The following is an 18367-nucleotide window of genomic DNA, read 5'->3' as shown; positions in this document are numbered from 1 at the left end:
AATCAAATGATATATTTATTGTTCTAACTGGTTCCGAGGCGGGTAACTCTGTGTGATCAGATGACAAGTGAGATAAGCGCTATAGAAAGAGCGAAGGTGAGAGTCAAGACGGTTCAGGTCCAGTCCAGTCCAGTGAATCCACTGTGAAGTCATTCATGTGCAACAGAATCCAGTACGACTCTCAAATAGAATCTTTACACTCATTATTTTAATTTACTTTTAACTATCTTGCTATTCCTAACGCCTACCCCAAAGCTTATCTCCCCTTATCTTGGAAATCTTTTATCTAAAGCCAAACTAAAATTAGTTTTTATTTTCTTCTATATTTTATATAATAACAAAATATGACCGATTCCTATAATAATTGGTTAATTTTGCGATTGTTTTGTTGGGAGAAGGAATAAGTGTGCAGTTTCATCTTGACCCTAGAATGGGAAGCGAAAGAGATAACGTGTGTAAAATTTGGAGCAGACGACAGCGAGTTGATAAAAGCTTTGTAATAAAGTGAGCTGGAGCCCGGGTTGTCAAGTTCTTTGAATTTAGTTGGGTCGTGTTACGTAATGTCTTGGGGGGGTGGGGGGTGAGGGGTTGATAGACCGAGACCACGTCACACAGACCTGTGAGGTGGCAACGAGCTATTGGTCTCCACTACTCACAGGTTGCGACGTTGTAGGTCAGTGTTCAAGTCTTGAATGACGACCGGTCTCGGATAGAGAGAGTCGTGGCAATAGTGGATGGCAAGGTCCAGTCAAGGTTTAGCCGCGCAGTGTTTTGCAAACACTCTCCTTTTTGTTTTAAGAGAGATTAATTCACATGAGCTACTAGTTAATTACTCCAGTAGTTCGTGGAACACTTATTCAGGACTCGCGGAACACAGTTTGAGGAACACTGATTTAGCGCGTTGGGGTTTACATGAAAAAAAAAACCTGTCCCTGCCACCTTATTTTTTTTTCCCCTCATGTTTGTGCATTACGTCATATTTTGTTGTGTACATCAATGTAGCTGTCTTTCCAGCTAATAGCATTGGGTGCTATATTAATCAGCGTAACTCTTCAGTTTACGGAGTTCACATGTACTATGTTCAGCTTACCTCCCCTTAAGACCCATTACCTTCTAATATTGCTGCATCATGATGGGGTCTTTATATTTTTTTTTTTTTACAAAGCTTATATCATCTCAATCTGTCTAGTAAAAATTGTGTACACGTTATTTCTCCCACACCCTATCTCGGATCAAGTTGAAATTTCGCCCAATTATTTCTTGTACCTGGCAAAATAAGAATCACTGCAATAAATTGTTTGGTATCGAACAAGGGAAAAGAAATTTATTTTACAGATGTGGTGGTATAAGTTGAATTAGTTCCCTTGAGTAGGATTGAGACCTTCAGTTCGAATTCAAGTCGTATGCATTTAAAAAGTGATCACGGTAACTTTAACCCAGATACCTCCTTCTTTCCCCACTGGTACAGAAAAATGAGAGGATCATAGCACACTGAGAAAGCAAAAAGCATGAAATTGCACATATCGCACAAATTTATTATTATTTGTCTAGAGCTTAAATTTAATTACATGATCCCAAACTAATCAATACAATTGTACCTAATATTAGTTGTTTTTTTTTAAAGTATTTTTTTTATGTTCTTTGTTGTTTTATGTTAAGCATCTGCTTTTCGTTAAGCAACTAAACTAACAGAATATAATTTATTTTCTATTCAACGGACAACTACTTTGTCTGCACCTGATGCGGTAAAGTATTCAGGTCGCAACTGGGTCTGCATAGTCATGTAAATCACTGCACACATCCTTAATCTTTGGAATCAAAGACATTGCCATTATTCAAAACTTTAAAAAAATATTTTCATATGTATAATAATAAAAAAAAAAAGAAACAAAACAGAACAATTAGCTTTATATCAAAATCAAAATTCAATTTAATGCCAGCCTTCTGGAACAAAATTGTACACTCAGAGAAGAAAATATTTAAAAAATGAGACATTCCATTGATTCATACATCTGATGAAATAAAAAATTAAATCTTTCCTGAATGTTTAAAAATATCTACACAAACAAATATTGTCTAAATTATAAATGAAACTTTCATGTCTGAGAATTAAAAATAGTTTGGCAAATAGACAATTGCATTCAGTTACAGAGAAAGTAAATAAGTACAAACAATATGATTAGAAAAGTTAAGACTGAATTGGTGCCTTAAGTCGTAGCAAGTTCTGATTCAGACGAAAACTTCTTGGCCAGCTCTCTATTGGACAACAGTGGGACCCCCAAGTTAGGGAACTTTCATGATGGACGAGACTTTGGACTTCTTGACGAAATTTGGTATTTGTTAGAACGCAAGACCAATCCTTACACCTGTGACAAGGCAGCGAGCTATTGGTCTAAACTGCTCACAGGTCAAAATCAGGCCTTCTATAACTATTGGTGTCATTCAAAGTTACATTGCATTGTGGTGAGTTGTCTAACCTTTACACTGTTTCTTTCCTCCTATTATTTCTTTGATATTTCATCTTGTGTCTCGCCCTGTTCTGTTCTCAAGTGCGAGCCGAAGTAGAGATATTTTAACAGCCTTATATAAATTAAATCATTATTATTTTGGGTTTCATTTTGTTTTAAATTATATTATGTGAATACATAAGAAAAAAAGAGAAAACAGAAAAAAAAAAGAATATTGATGAATGTTTTGGCAACTAATAACACTAATTGTGATCTTACAGAGTTGAAGCTGAATGTCACAACTAGATTCAGTGACATCTCTAAGCCTAAATGACATCTTTGCGACTAAGTGGCATCATTAAAATTTTACAGAAGTGTAAAACACATTGAAGAAAAAAACTTGTACACATTTGCTTGATTTCAATCAGCACACCTTCATGCTGTGGGGCCTCACCGGTTTGTTTGTAGGCAAGGAACACACCAAAGATACACGGAGAGAGAAAAAAAAAAGAACAAATAACAATAAATATTGCAAAATTATTTTTTCCTGCTGCTTGAAGCTGAGTACTGATCATACACAGGTATTGGGTACATAGAGATACACAGATTATGCTTGGAGTGATATACTTCAATGGTGAGGCTGTAACTGACAGATGAGTTGAAAAATAGTGATCTAGAGTATTGGAGTGAGTTGAATGAATCAAGACACAATGTTCTAATGTATATAGAGAGTTGAAGCAAACTCAAATATTACACTGAAATGAACTGAAACAAGATGATTTCATGTAGTGACACATTCCTACAAATGTCATGCTTCATGTAACTTGATTTTATTTCTTAACAAATATGAACAATGATAAAAAGTTTTTTTTTTACAAATAAAAACAATTTCTGAGATCTTATCCTGTATTCTACATTCCTGCATCATTCATCAAGGTCTTACATCAGTGCCATAATACAATACACAAGTATGAGGTATTTTCAGAAAGAGAATCTCCAGTCTATCTATTATGTGCACTACGGAAGTATTGATAAGCTTATGTATTTTAAACAAAAAAATTATCATTTATTTTTTGGTCCTTTCAGCACTGCATAATAACTCCCACTTGCAACACAAAGTAATCATTATTTAGTTTGCAACAAGTGCAATTTATTTAACTATTCTTGGTAGTTTTAATTTTGTCTTTTGAATTTCGAAATCTCTGTCTAACTTCCTTATTTTTGTATATATAATTTGTATACTTTCCATTATATTGCCCCCATATTCCTACATATTGATTTCTCTTCTTTTTCTCTCTTGCTCTATTTTATTGCTTTGAAAAATGTCAACCGGATCCTGAATATAACAAGCAAACAAAGCGCAGATTTACTATTGATCAAGTCAGAAAATCTCCAATGGAGGAGTTATTTATAAATGTTATTTTTACTTCTGCTCAGTATTATAGTCTTTGATTCCACACATCGCATTGTTGTGTGGGTGGGTGTGAGTGTGTGTGTGGGGGGGGGGGGAGAAATTCCCTGGTTGACCCACAGCAAGAGTTGAACTTGACATTGTGCTCCCATGACCTTTAATTCTTGACAAATGTTTCGTATAGTCTCAGATATTTATTATGAAATCATAACTCCAGTTATAAGAAATAAAGAAATGAAGACATAGAGAAAACTAATAGAAACATGATAATTATGTACAATCATTAAAACCAATTTTGCTATCACAGAAAACAATATTAAGGAATAATAAGACACAACAACTGTCTAGGAAGTGCTCCAAGAAAAAAAAATACACTCCTATTTTTTTCCTTATCTTGAGATATCTATAACGTATGATATATCCTAAGGATATCATCTATGGTATCAATTATTCAGTTTACTTCATCAGACTTCCAGATTAACCCACAGTCACATTGCCAAAACTTTCATAATCCACATTAAACATGGTCTTCTTTTGGTTCTAAAATAAAATCTATGCTTAATATCATTTCAAGCATTTGTATACAATGTTTTGTTTCCAAAGTTTAAAACATAGGATTTGTAACATTATAGTTGACAATAATACTCTGATTTTAAGTTTTTTTTTGTAAAGTCAAATAATTATAATGTTAAATATAAATTATTTTATTAAAGGAAAAAACTATTCGGCACTGCTAAGAGAAATGTATTTAGAAATGGAGCACTCTCTTTCTTTTTGGAATAATGTGGTTAGAAGTTTTTCAATTTATATGGAAATTTATACGAAAACGCTAGTCTTTGGGAAACAGTAAATTTTGGCATTGTCCCTCAGTGTTGATCCTATTCACCTAACACTAGCATTAAAAGTTACTTAATTTGGAATACGATTAACCCTTGATCTATTACAGATTTAGATTAGTTTTTAGATTTTATGGCACATCGGCAAGGTAGGGACTATGTATCTATTGCAAGGAAAATCATTTGCTTGAAAAATAAAAGTGAAAAATTTTACTTTATTTTTATTTTTAAATATAATGTTTTTTAATAAGGGTCTGAAGTTTTTAAATGTATAATAGAAACTTTTGTCTTGTAATTGCATTGTTCCCAGATTATCTTAGCTTCCTAAGATGGACAAACTATTTGACTTAATAGAACCAACCTTTAATTAACTAGATTGATCAATTAGTAACCTTACATTGCTATATCTGGCCACCCAATTTTAACTCTATTAAAAAAAACTACATCAGCAGGGAAATAGTGAAAATATACAAGTATAATTCAAAACATAGAAACTATCTTGGACAAATAATACAATATTCATAAGAATCAAACCAAATTAAGTACAATTACAAAATCTAGACAACAGTGGTAGAAAAATCACATAGACCATCATCTCTCCAAATTCCATAATTCTATTGATGCTATAAATACATCTAATATCTATATTTATATATATATATATATATATATATAAATAACACAGAAGGCAGCATATACATATTTAATTAATCATCCAATCACAAGTGCTTCCCATGCTGTCAAACAAAGTGCATTGATCTATCTAGAAATGTTCATACACAGATTGTGAACTTAAATTTTTTTTATGACATTTCAAAAAGCTTTTAACCTCATCTTTGAAAAAAGCAATAACAATACTTTGCCTAATAACTGAAATGTAAATTCACCAAAGACTTTAAAATACAAATGGAATTCACTGAAATAGCAACAATAATCCATTTAGATAATGTTCACACCAGACTTATTCTAGCTTTGATAATAAATTAAATAGTTACTTTCATTCATAACCCTTTTAATCCATTTAGAGACTATTATGGATATTTAAAGATAAATGCATCAGTTTCCAATATATGTAGGCCAGCATCATGAAGGAAAGTTGCAATAGTTTACTGTTTACCATTAGTGAAAACACATTTAACAAAATTTAGAAACTTGCTATCAAAAGAAGAACTCATAGCGTTTGACTTTTTCAAAACTATTACAGAAATAAACAATTTCACTCTATCTGTTGATGTAAAAGGACATTCCTTTACTTAAAAGGTGCTTTACATGCTAATAGCGTCATGAATATAATTCTATTATAATGCAAATGGAGCATTTAAGAATTTTACTATGTGTAAAATTTAACAAAGAAAAAAAAAAGATTGAACACTTATTGATGTTTAGAAAAAAAAAAAACAAAGGCATAGATACATTCCAAAATTGTAAAAATATCAAACATTTATTTGTACAAGAATTATTGTTTGTCTTCCCTACCACTTTGTAAACATTAAATATATTACTCTTCAATTAGGAGACAGATTACATCCATGTATGACTACGTCCCTTTTATTAACAATCTTAAATTCCCAGATACAGGTTTCCTTTTAAAAAAAATCAAAATATATAGCCTAATCTGGACAACTCATTTCTAAAAGCATACTGCAAAGTAAGAAGGAAGCTGTAGCAGTAATGTAGTTTAGTATATTTGTAAGGAAATAAAAATTGCCCTTTTTGATTATCAAATTTGTGTGTTATAAAATTTTACTTTTTTTTTTTTCAACTTTACAGAATCTGTGACCATTTCTTCTGACTTAAAAAAATTCATCTTTTATATAATACACATGTTCCAGGACATATAGTAGCAAGGATATTAGACACACAGGGAAATAAAAAAATAAACAAGTTGTGCTTTTAAAAAAAATGAAAGAAGACACAAGTGCTAATAAAAAAAAAATATATCAAGGCCACTCTTACTGTAACATCGCTGTACATGATACCATGTGTGTAAGATCAAATGAAAATAGTGAGTAGACAAGCAAGCAAATTATGATTGAAAGAAATTCAAATTATATTGACCTTTTTTTAATACTTAACTATTCCTGGATAAAAGTTTGTTGAAAAACATGTTTGCCTAGTTGTAAACTAAACTACAGTCCTAGAAACTTGACTTTTTATTGAAAATATTATTAGAACAATGTTTCTATTTAAATAGCAAACAGTGAATCTCTGAAAGAGCTCTCTTGTTATAGAACAAAAAAATTTATGAAGTTGGTTTATCACTGCCGTTAATGTCCAGATTGTCCAGGGAACATATTGAACTATCCATGGAGAGAATGTCATCAAAAACATTATCCAGAGGTCCAGACTCCAGACAGTCCTCGCCTGTTGCCTCCTTGCTCGCAGGGCAAAAGACCACAGTATTGCTTGCTTTTATGAAGCTCCTAGCTCCAGGAGTCTGCGCTAAATACATTTCATTCAGTGAGCTGTAATCTCCAGACTGCAGGGCATTGTCATCCTCTGCACTGTTGTCTAAGATCAAAGAGCTGTTTGCAGAGACAACCCACTCTGAGTCAGTGCTGATGACGGAACTATTTAGCATGTCTGACCTTGACATACTATCATAAACACCAGAGTCACTTACTCCTGATATTGACCTTGAGTATGAATCGGCCATCTCAACTGACGACATCATATTGTCAGTACCATCTGCCAATATATTGCTGTCATCGGACTCTGGTTTGTTCTGCTTTTGAGAAAAGTCTGAAAAGATTTCAGACCCTGCAGATCGACACATTCTTTCTGCTCTCCCTTCAACACTTAGAAGTTTGTCGTCACCTACTATTTTTTTCCTCCATCTCTTAAGCTTTGGTTGAGGGCTAGATGAAGGAGAGTGGATGTCAGAATTGTCATCTTTCTCCACAACAAAGGTCGCTGATCTTGACCTCAGCTTCCTATCCCCGTCACCGACGCTGTGACTGTTTCTCTTCTTCCTCATTACCACATCACCAGCGATGTTCGGGGAGATGTTTCGGTGCCTGCCCTCAGGGGAGCCATGATCACTCCTGGGAGGTGGTGACTTGCTCAACTGGCGGTGAGTCAAGCTTTCACAGGACCCAAACTCTGAGCTTTGAGACATGCGCCACATAACCTGCTCGTAGTCCATTGATAGTCGTTTGTTGGCTCGACTAGCTCTGTCATACTTGCGCATCAAAATTTGGCAGTGTTCATGAAGTTGCCTGGAAACAAAACAAAACAAAAAAAATAATAATTATATACATTGTATATTAGACCAATGGTAAGAAATGCTAACAAATTATTATTGAACATAGCTAATATTAGGGTTTTGTTTGTTTTTTTTTTTTTTTCAAAAATTATAACCTTAACTATAAAATATTTGCACTAGATTTATCATCACCTTTCACTTTTTCCTGCACTTTATTTACATATTTTTCCGATACAGTGAAAAAAATTGTTTCTCATTTTTTATTTTATTCTCTTGTATAAATTTACATGAAGTAAACAAATGTTTAAAACATAAGGACTAACTTTTCATGATCTGACTTGATATTGATAATAGCTTCTAGATTTTCCACCTTCTGTTGCAGTGAAATGATTTTCTCTTTTGCTATTGGCAACTCTTCGAGCTGAAAGAACAAGAAACGTATTGAATCTTTAGTGAACAGAAATTTGATAAAGAATGAACAAAACCTAAACCTGCGTTCATGAACGGACATTGAAACTTTAGTGAACAAAAGTTTCATAAAGAACGAACAAAACCTAAACCTTCGTTCATGAACAGAAATTGAAACTTTCACAAGCCAATTTTGAAAACGATAATCTTTTCTTACATTTCTTTCTTTTATCATTGTTAGAACATTCAACAAATAATGGCCTTCTCAAACGCAATGGCCTTCTTGATAGCAAATAAGAATGGTTTATTCAACCTGGACTTATTAGGGAAACTAAAGAATACAAATCACATAAAGCTAAATTCCAGGTTATTAGGGAAACTAAAGAATACAAATCACACAAAGCTAAATTCCTACAAACACACATAGCTCTTCTTGCATGACCAACAATGAACACAATCTCATTTCCAAGATGGCTATGCAGTCCAATCTTATCTTTGAAAAGCCAGCCACACACCAGGCATGGGTTGTTATGAATTATTATAATGAGTTTTCTTTATTGATTGAAAGTTCTTAACTTTTAAAATGAAAATTGACCTCAATCTTTTTTTTTAATTAACATCATTTCTGGTTCATATTAAAATAAAAAAAAAAACCTACTATTTTTTCCTGGTCAGTATTTTTGTTTCGTAGCTTCTGAATTTCTTCATTTCTCATCTCTACTACAGTTTTTAAACTTTCAATTTCTTTAGGCAGGCTCATGTAAGGTGCAAGGGCCATCTGAAATAGAACCAAAACAAAATGGGAAATGATAAATAGATGGATGGATGACAAGATAGAGGCTTAATATGTTCTTTAATTAATCAGTTACTTCAATCAAACATTTAAAGTAATGTTGAAAAAAAAGTCTGAATTTTTTAAATTTACATAGAGACCCTGATGACAAAGATTTGGGTTAAAGCTAGCAACGAATAGCCATTAAAGAAGTAATGAAAAAGAGACTGGAATTAATGATAGAGAACATATGGAAGAGAATATGCTGGTGCTAAATATCATACAAAACAAAAGTTCCTGGCAACTGGCAGTGATTTGGAGGAACCAGGGAATTATCATCATTATCAAAGTCCTTGGGAGTGTGGGCTTAAGAGACTCAAATCCTCTCTTTCTAAACTCTGGACAGAAACCTTGTAGTTATAATTAATGTAATATCTCACCACACAGGTGAATTCAGCAAGTCTTGGACAATCTAAAAAAAAAATGAGACATGCACCAGAAGCACTGTGAGTTAAAGTTTGGCCTGAACCATGCAAAATATGAACCAACTGAACAATGCACTGAACCAACTGAACAATGCACTGAACCAACTGAACAATGCACTGAACCAACTGAACAATGCACTGAACCAACTGAACAATGCACTGAACCAACTGAACAATGCACTGAACCAACTGAACAATGCACTGAACCAACTGAACATTGCACTGAACCAACTGAACAATGCACTGAACCAACTGAACAATGCACTGAACCAACTGAACAATGCACTGAACCAACTGAACAATGCACTGAACCAACTGAACAATGCACTGAACCAACTGAACAATGCACTGAACTAACTGAACAATGCACTGAACCAACTGAACAATGCACTGAACCAACTGAACAATGCACTGAACTGACTGAACAATGCACTGAACTTACTGAACAATGCACTGAACTGACTGAACAATGCACTGAACTTACTGAACAATGCACTGAACTGACTGAACAATGCACTGAACTGACTGAACAATGCACTGAACTAACTGAACAATGCACTGAACTTACTGAACAATGCACTGAACTAACTGAACAATGCACTGAACTATGTTATAACAGCTTGTTCAGGCATGGGAATCAGATATTAGAAATGTTGCTTTACATGTGGAAGCACAGAAATGTAGAGGCAAGCTCTCAGCTCCCTGTATGACAGAAATGGTTACTATCAGCTATGATGGACAAGCTTGAATGAATGTTGCTGTTAGATATTTTGTGGTAATTGATTTTAATAATTATTAAGAAAGGAATTTTTTAAATATATTAAAAGACCTATCAAATGCATTCTAAAGTATATGATAATTGGCTAAGCCAATAGATCATAATAACTTTTATGATTTATGATTTAAATATGGATTTGGATGATCACAGCATAAGCAAACTTTAGAAAAAACATGTTTTATATAAAATAAACATTTACAAAATGGTAAACAAGGATGTCATGTGGCCAGCACAATAACCAACCGCTTTTACTTTTCACCAATTTAAGTTGGGTACCCATTAAAGCTGGGTAGACTCAGAGGCGCCTTTAAGATCCCAAAATTAAAAATCACCGTCTTCACCAGGATTAGAACCAGGGACCCCACAGTTAGGAAGCCAAGCACTTAACCACTACTGTGCCTCCTTACTGTCAATATTAATGGCTCTCATTTACCTGCACTTTTACATCAGCATCTCTCTGCAAAGCTTCTTCACTGTTTCTGGCTCTGTGTCTCAGCTCCTCACACTCACCCCTAAGAGATTCAACTTTATCCTGAGAAGAAGACATAAAAACAAAAATAAAGTTTAGACTAAAAGACTATTCATTGTTTCACAATTACATAAGCTTGCATTTCAAACATCAATAATCTACAACCAATGTTCTTTACTTACAGACAAAGTTAATTTTATACTTTCGAACCGAAGAGTTATATCCTCAAGCTTGTTCCTGTGTTGCTGGTGTAAGTCTGGGAATATAGCCATCAAAAAATGCTGTGTCATAAGTCTTTCAGAAATGTTTATAGCTTAATATATATGAATATATTTAGTAAGTAAAGTTCCCCTTTTGGACCTTGCAATCTATAGGGCAGATGATGTTAAGGTCATCAGTTTCTTTGGCCAATAGTTAACAAGCAGGGTGTCATGTGGCCAGCACAATAAACATCCGCCTTTACTTTCCCAAACTAAACTTTGGTACTCATTAAACTTGGGTGGACTCAGGTGCGCCCTAAAAATCATGTAATTCAAAATCCCAGTCTTCATTGGGATTTAAAACCAGGACCCCAATTATGGAAGCCAAGCTCTTAACCCCTCAGCCACTGGGCCTTCCACAACTATATTAGATATGCCTATATTTAGAAAAGTGAATGCTCCGACTTTGGTAATGCAGGCTTTGCAGTTTGTTCTGGGTTTTTTTTAATACAGTTACATTCAATCCTATGTGTGTATGCCACCCAGATATCATTATTTTCTTCCAAAGCTGTCCCTCTCCAGGCCAAACACAAAAGTCCTACCTTCCATCTGGCTGTCATGTTTATTCCTCAGCCCTTGAATCTCTTCCAGGTGAGCTATTTTTAAACCATTGATTTCTAATTTGTTTTCATTTTTCATCTCAGACACCTGAAATACATCACAAATATGGGGCATATAACATGTATCCAATGAAGAAAGAAATGTTTTAAATTCAGATTTAAAGCAAGTTTATATATATATATATTTTGAGCTTTTTAAAATCTGAAAAGTTTCTAATTTTAAAGTATCAATGAAACATTTTCAAATACATTTAATTTGTGATCTGCTTCAGGTTATACTTGCATGAATGTGTTGAATGTTCCATTTTCTTAAAGAAAGCTTTTAAAAAAAATTGCATTGCTTTAATAATGTTAATTAATGTTCTAAAAGATATTATTAATTTAGAATAACAAATTTATGGATGTAATGGAATCATGTACATAATAATAAGATTTGTCTTCGAGTTCGAAGATTAATGAGGAATGCAGTATTTCCTGTGGCTATGCAGCCCCAGCTGTGACCTACATATTTCACCATTCTAGCACAGGCCAGTAGTCGATTTAGATTTAGATTTTTTTTTTTAACATCTACGTCTGTCCTTGGCAGCAGATTTTCTTTTGGCCTCAAATGTGTACATAACTTTGTGGAATTTCACATTTGGTTTTCTCTACTAAGAGAAATATTTTAAAAAATTATTGATCCTTAATATTCAATGTGATGTTTTTTTTCTTGGAGGTGAGATAACGGCTTTGTCTGCATAAGATGGGGGAAAATATGCATGTCACAACTGGGTTTGAATAGCCATATAACACTGCACCAATCCTTAATCTTTAAAATCGAAGACATTGCACTTATTTTTATCTGATATCCTATTACAGGACGTAATTATCTTCTCTTTTGATGTAACATCTTAATTTAAATATAATATAGCTTAGAATTAGATCAAAGCACTGCATATTGTCATAGCTGATCTCAAAGGAAATGTTTAGGAATTAAAGTTGAATCAATCAGGAATCAAAGGATTGAACTTAAAGAACTAGGAAACATCTTCCCAACAAGTGGACAAGTTCACATCTGTACTAGAAAGTTATTGTGCCATCATTTATTTTGGTCATTTGTTTACTTATCACTAGCTATACTTTTCAATTTTTATTGCCAGATTTTTAATCATTCTCAGTCATCTTTTATCTCTATGATTTTGATTCCTAGCTATATGTCTTCCATACAACTATTTTATATATAATGAAAGTGTTTATTAAAAGAATTATATTGTTTTTTGTCAATACATTACTAAATAAAAACTATTGGTTTATTCACACCATCAGAATGATGTATTCTTTTTATATATATCTTTGAAGTATCCTAAACAATAAGTTTACAAAGAGAATTGATAAACCATTTTTTTATTAGTTTAATCTTTCTAAATAAGAAGATTTTAAAATATGATATGACATCAAATGTTATTCCTTTATTCAATTTTTAAATATTTTAAAAGGTAGTTTTAATCTCAAAGAATCTGTAACTAGACACTCACTCAAGTTGATTTATTAGTTTCATTAATTCTATTTTTTAAACTAATTTTTTGTAAAAAAAAAACATGTAAAGAAATAATTGGGAACTCACCTGCCGTTCATGTGCATGTTTCATTAGGTCCAACTGTTTATCATAGTACTGAATATCTGCAGGTAAATATATTACAGTAATTTTAAGCTTAATAATAATAGAGAGGGGAAGAAAAAAAAACTAGATTATATTGCCAATTGTAAAGTATATATGTAGGCCTATAATACAATATATATTTATATTTATTTACTTATTTATATAGGTATATTTATTTTTTTCTTTACTATATGGGTCTATATTGTTGGTTTATATATATATATATATATATCCATATCCATATCCCAAAAAAAAATGGACAAAGCAACAGCCAAACATTATCAAATTTGTAAATTAGCTCTAAGGATTAGGCTCCTTCATTGATAAGAACTCGATAAAGTGTGTAGCTAATTCCCATTCATGCTCTATATCATACATAATATTACAGTGTCCAATTTATAAATTAATTAACATAAGTTTTTCCTTCTTTAATTTTCCCCAGGTGTGCTCAGCCTTCAGCCTCACTTCCAACCAGAGCATCATTGGATACAATCCCAAGGGTAATAGAGATGTAAAAAAGATTTGTTGACATCTCAGAATCTTTTATGAAAGAGATTATCTATGAGAGAATACAACTTGAAGGATAAAAGCCTCTAAAACCTCACTGAAGCAAGAAAATTTATTTTCCTAGATCAAACTGTCATGAAACTGTGACAACATGATTCATGCAGTTAAGATTTTTTTTACAATAATCCACTTGGCTAATCAAAATGGACGAGTTAGTATTTGTCTTTAAAAAAAGTATTATTTTGTACTAACTAAGCATTAAAATGATAATATTACATCTATTATGAAATTTCTATTGCAAATGATCAACAGAGGGTCCTGAGTTTTTCCTTGAATGACTCTAATTCTATTTTAATCTTTAATGTCTATTATCTCAGCCTTCAGCTGGATCCTGATGCCATGGAAAAGCAATGATTATGGTCAATTATCACTAAATTACTGATAAGAAAATACTTTTTTTTTTTTCAATACAACTTTTCAGAAGAAAAAAAAATTCATATTCCTCCCCCATTGTCCTATTAGGTTCGGATGTGCATTTATCTTCAAAATTTGAAGGAAAATCTGAAACATGTAACGTAAACCTTTTTTTTTTTTTTTGTTAAACCAAACCATAAAGAGAATGAAAACACAACATCCACATTATATATTCTGGTGAGACAATGTGATTTATTCTAAGGGATGTTGTCACTAGTAATTTGGATAAGTGTATTTTTCTTTCTCCCTACTCTGTTAAGTTAACCAACAGAGTTGGTCCATAAAAGATTATTAATTTGTTTAAACAATACTATCTCCACTGACTTATTATTCTGTAGGATTTTTGGACGCCTGTTAAGGGTTAGTTACTTATTATATGTTCTTTGAGGTTGTCACTATTTCAAGTCTTAGAGTAGACATTGATTTTGTGTTTATTTCTTATAGGGTGTCAGGCCAGTTTTGCAGTTGTATTATTGAACATGTTGGTCCATACAAGATTATTAATTGTTTAAACAATACTATCTCCACTGACTTATTATTCTGTAGGATTTTTGGACGCCTGTTTAGGGTTAGTTACTTATTATAGGTTCTATGAGGTTGTCACTATTTCAAGTCTTAGAGTAGACGTTGATTTTGTGTTTATTTCTTAGGCCAGTTTTGCAGTTGTATTATTGAACTTGATTCTTTGCCAGTGTTGTCATTATTGTTATTTCATACGGTCAGCGTCTGGTTTACAATGAAACCATGGTGACAAGTTTTTAGCAGTAGCAAGGTGCTAATTTATGATTATTGAATACATAGATATACCATTAATCTACTGATCATTTCCACCATTCTCATTTTATATATAAATTTCATGTAATTAAATTTATAATTTGTTATTCAAATCATCCACATAGTTGATTACTCTATGTACCACTGTGTGTGAATGATGTTCTTGTCAGGCTGAACAGTGGACATTAATTTTGTTAAGCTATTGAACAATAAAAATAATTCTTATCCCTGACGTCTGATACAGAAAATGAAGCATTTTTTGTAGAGCCTTACAGAACCTTTCAATGAACTTTACAGATAATTATTCAAACACAGAAATTCAATGATACGATACAGGTTATGTCACATGCCTACTAAAGACTCTGATCGCAACTCTGGATTGCTACTTACATTTCTGAAGAGCCTCCTCATGTTTCTTGGTGAGTTCATCTCTCTGCGCAGTCAGTGAAGCATTGTGTGTGTCATCCATCTCGTGAGTTATTCTCATGTGATCTTCTCTCTCTTGGTTGGCAAGAGTTAAAGTCTCCTGGACTTGCCTGCTAGATTCTTCCTTCTCCTGTAAAGCTGTGGCTAAACATTGGTTTAGTCTCTCCTTCTCATTATTAAGTTCATCTGAAATCACAAGAAATTTGAGGATTATTTTTTATGCTAAATTTTTTTTTTTTAAATGATGCTTAGAACGCATGTAAAAATGATCAAATATTTTGCTTATTGTAATCTTATTTTATCTTATAAAGTCTGTTTTTTATGCTAAATTTATTTTTAAAAGAGCGATGCTTAGAAAGCATGTAAAAATGATCAAATATTTTCTTCTTGTAACCTTATTTCATCTTATAAAGTCAGACGTGTGTGCCTTAGAAAAGTGGTTTAACTTTGTTTAAAAAAAACTTACTTATCTGATTGAGATATTCTGCCAACTTTCCTTTTATCTTTTCCAATCTCTGTGCCAGGAATGGACATTCAAATGCATTTAACTGTGAAATGGAAAAATATATTAATAATCAAAAAAATGATGCTAAGATATCTTGAAAGTATATTTCATTTGAATGATTAATAACAATTAATTGTGTACATGGGCCTACATTTAAAAAGAAAACTGAAGTTACAAATTACAAACATGAGTCTCAGTTACATACATAACTGTATAATTAGTTGGCTTCAAAGTAACATTAACTATATAATTAGTCGACTTTCTAAGTAACATTAACTGTATAATTAGTTGATTTCAAAGTAACATTAACGGTATAAATGTCAGTAGATTGTTTATTTATTTGCTTCAATTTATTATGTTTTTACAATTCTTAATTATTCAATGTGCCTATTTACTGTATAATTAGTTGACTTCTAAGTAACATTCACTGTATAATTAGATTTCGACAAGGTTTTTTTTTTCAATCAATAAATCAATAAAGATTTACATATTCAAAGTACAGCTTGCATTTTTCATTCTTTCTTTCAAACTGTTTACTAACAGCCAACAGTACTTGGTTAATAGACTACATGATTGTGTAAAAATTTTGACTTTTTGGAATAATCAAATCTATAATTGTTGAAAATATAAAGTACCACAGCTCATACATTTTAAAAGATTTAATGAGTGATAAATTATCACTGATAATGTACTGAAATGAATAAGTGTAGTTGGTTTGCAGTAAATCATAAGTTAATAGGGATGGGTGCCAGGTAATACTAAACCCATCATGTGTGCCAGAGTTGGGCCGGATGAGTAAAAAATACTTTTCTTTCTGATTAGCTGACAGAACTTGTTAGTTTAGAATAAAATGATTAATGCCATCCTGGCAAGTGCTAAGATGAGGGGGAAATTAGTGGAGGAGGGGAAAAAATTAGGACAGCTGCTCTCAGACATGCTCTAACTTTATAGCAACAGCAACTACAACATTGTACCTCATTGCAACAGTAATTGACTAGGATGGTCATGGCGTCAAAACCAGTGGCAGCGTCCTTCAGCAGGATCTTGGTTTGTATCAGTTCTTTGGTTCTGGACTCGCACAGGGACTCAAGCCGGATGATTTCCTTCTGAGATTTATTGGCATTGTTACTGGTGGCAGAGCTGATGGTGGAGGATTTAGCTGGGCCTATCACTCTGGGCTTTTTACTTTGATCTATAGTAAAAGAAAAAATAAAAGTTACTCTTAGAAAAAAATGTCTGTAGATTGTTTATAGATATGCTTCAATTTATTATGTTTTTATATTTCTTAATTATTCAAAGTGCCTATTTACATGTACTTAAAATATTTGTAAAAACATGGTTTGGAATTAGTGTGCACCTATTTTTTTATAAATATATAATAATTATATTTTATAATTATCATTTTACAGTCTGGAAAATTCTATATTAATAGCTAAAATTAAACTTTTTTTTAAAGAAAATCTTTCTCATAATTATTCTTTAAGTTTAGTTTACTGATGCTTAATAAACACTGTAGATATATAAGTTTATATTAATTTATTTTAAGCTCATGCTTTGGTTCGCTGTTACTGTACAAGAAATTGTTTAATTTCGTAACTGTAAAATGTATCTAGCTGTTGAGCTCATAGATTCTAAATTTAGCATGGATTCAAAAGACAAAATTAAAATATGTTTAAAAGGAACACACATGGAAGAGACAGGAGTATTTTAAAAACATGGACTAGTGCAGTACAAAATTTAAACAACTGGTTGGCTTGTAGGGTAAACACAAAACAATGATGCTAGAATGAAGGGTATTAGGCCCTATTTGTTTCTTGAAATTCTTTATCATAAAATTTTAAATATCTGTCACATATAACATTTTAAATAGTAAAAAGAAAATATTTATAACTTAGGATAATTGAAAAAAAAAAGACAGAATGGATTAAATAAATGTAATCAAAATATTTTTTTCTACAAGTATCTTTAACATTTCGCACTGGGTAAAATTTTAGCTTTATGGTTAGACGCTGTTCAAAAGGATAAGCTAAATGAATTGAATTCAAACACAACTCAGGCTAAGATTGCCTTTAGCCTGTGAGCAGTTTACATTCATTCAATTATACATTTGTTTTAACAAAATGTGCAAGGTCCTGATTAAAGTATCCATCTATACACTTCTTCTGTCATAATCAGCAACAACGTAAATGTTTATTGTTTGATAGTGTAATATAGATTTACATGTTATTGAAAAAGAAAATTACAGAATGAAAAGAAAAATGAAACGTATAAATATTTATTTTACTAATGCATTTATGTAATATGTAATTACTTCTTGCATTGCTTTAAGTACAACTGTAAACATACTATATAGTCGTAGGTTTAGTACAATAGCACATCACATCACTTGCCTATATAATGACACAAAAGCA

General features: G+C 32.2%; 1 protein-coding gene across 4 annotated transcripts in view; it reads right to left on the bottom strand.

Moving 5' to 3' along the window:
* Nucleotides 1–1906: 1906 nt before the first annotated feature.
* The window catches only part of LOC106054707 (serine-rich adhesin for platelets-like), a 116645-nt gene continuing 100184 nt past the window's right edge, over nucleotides 1907–18367 (bottom strand). For all 4 annotated transcript variants that reach the window (XM_056037346.1, XM_056037348.1, XM_056037349.1 and 1 more), the window contains 10 exons: nucleotides 16931–17148; nucleotides 15918–15999; nucleotides 15416–15637; nucleotides 13235–13290; nucleotides 11614–11719; nucleotides 10994–11067; nucleotides 10776–10874; nucleotides 8966–9085; nucleotides 8223–8320; nucleotides 1907–7912 (listed from right to left, as the gene is read on the bottom strand). In XM_056037346.1, coding sequence (XP_055893321.1) covers nucleotides 6937–7912; nucleotides 8223–8320; nucleotides 8966–9085; nucleotides 10776–10874; nucleotides 10994–11067; nucleotides 11614–11719; nucleotides 13235–13290; nucleotides 15416–15637; nucleotides 15918–15999; nucleotides 16931–17148 — 2051 coding nt within the window. In that variant the 3' untranslated portion in view covers nucleotides 1907–6936. The remainder of the gene's footprint in view (nucleotides 7913–8222; nucleotides 8321–8965; nucleotides 9086–10775; nucleotides 10875–10993; nucleotides 11068–11613; nucleotides 11720–13234; nucleotides 13291–15415; nucleotides 15638–15917; nucleotides 16000–16930; nucleotides 17149–18367) is intronic.

Source organism: Biomphalaria glabrata, chromosome 8 (genome assembly GCF_947242115.1).
Source record: "Biomphalaria glabrata chromosome 8, xgBioGlab47.1, whole genome shotgun sequence".
Taxonomy (NCBI): domain Eukaryota; kingdom Metazoa; phylum Mollusca; class Gastropoda; family Planorbidae; genus Biomphalaria; species Biomphalaria glabrata.
The sequence above is the reverse complement of the archived record's forward strand: the minus strand, read 5'-3'. Positions and strand labels throughout refer to the sequence as shown.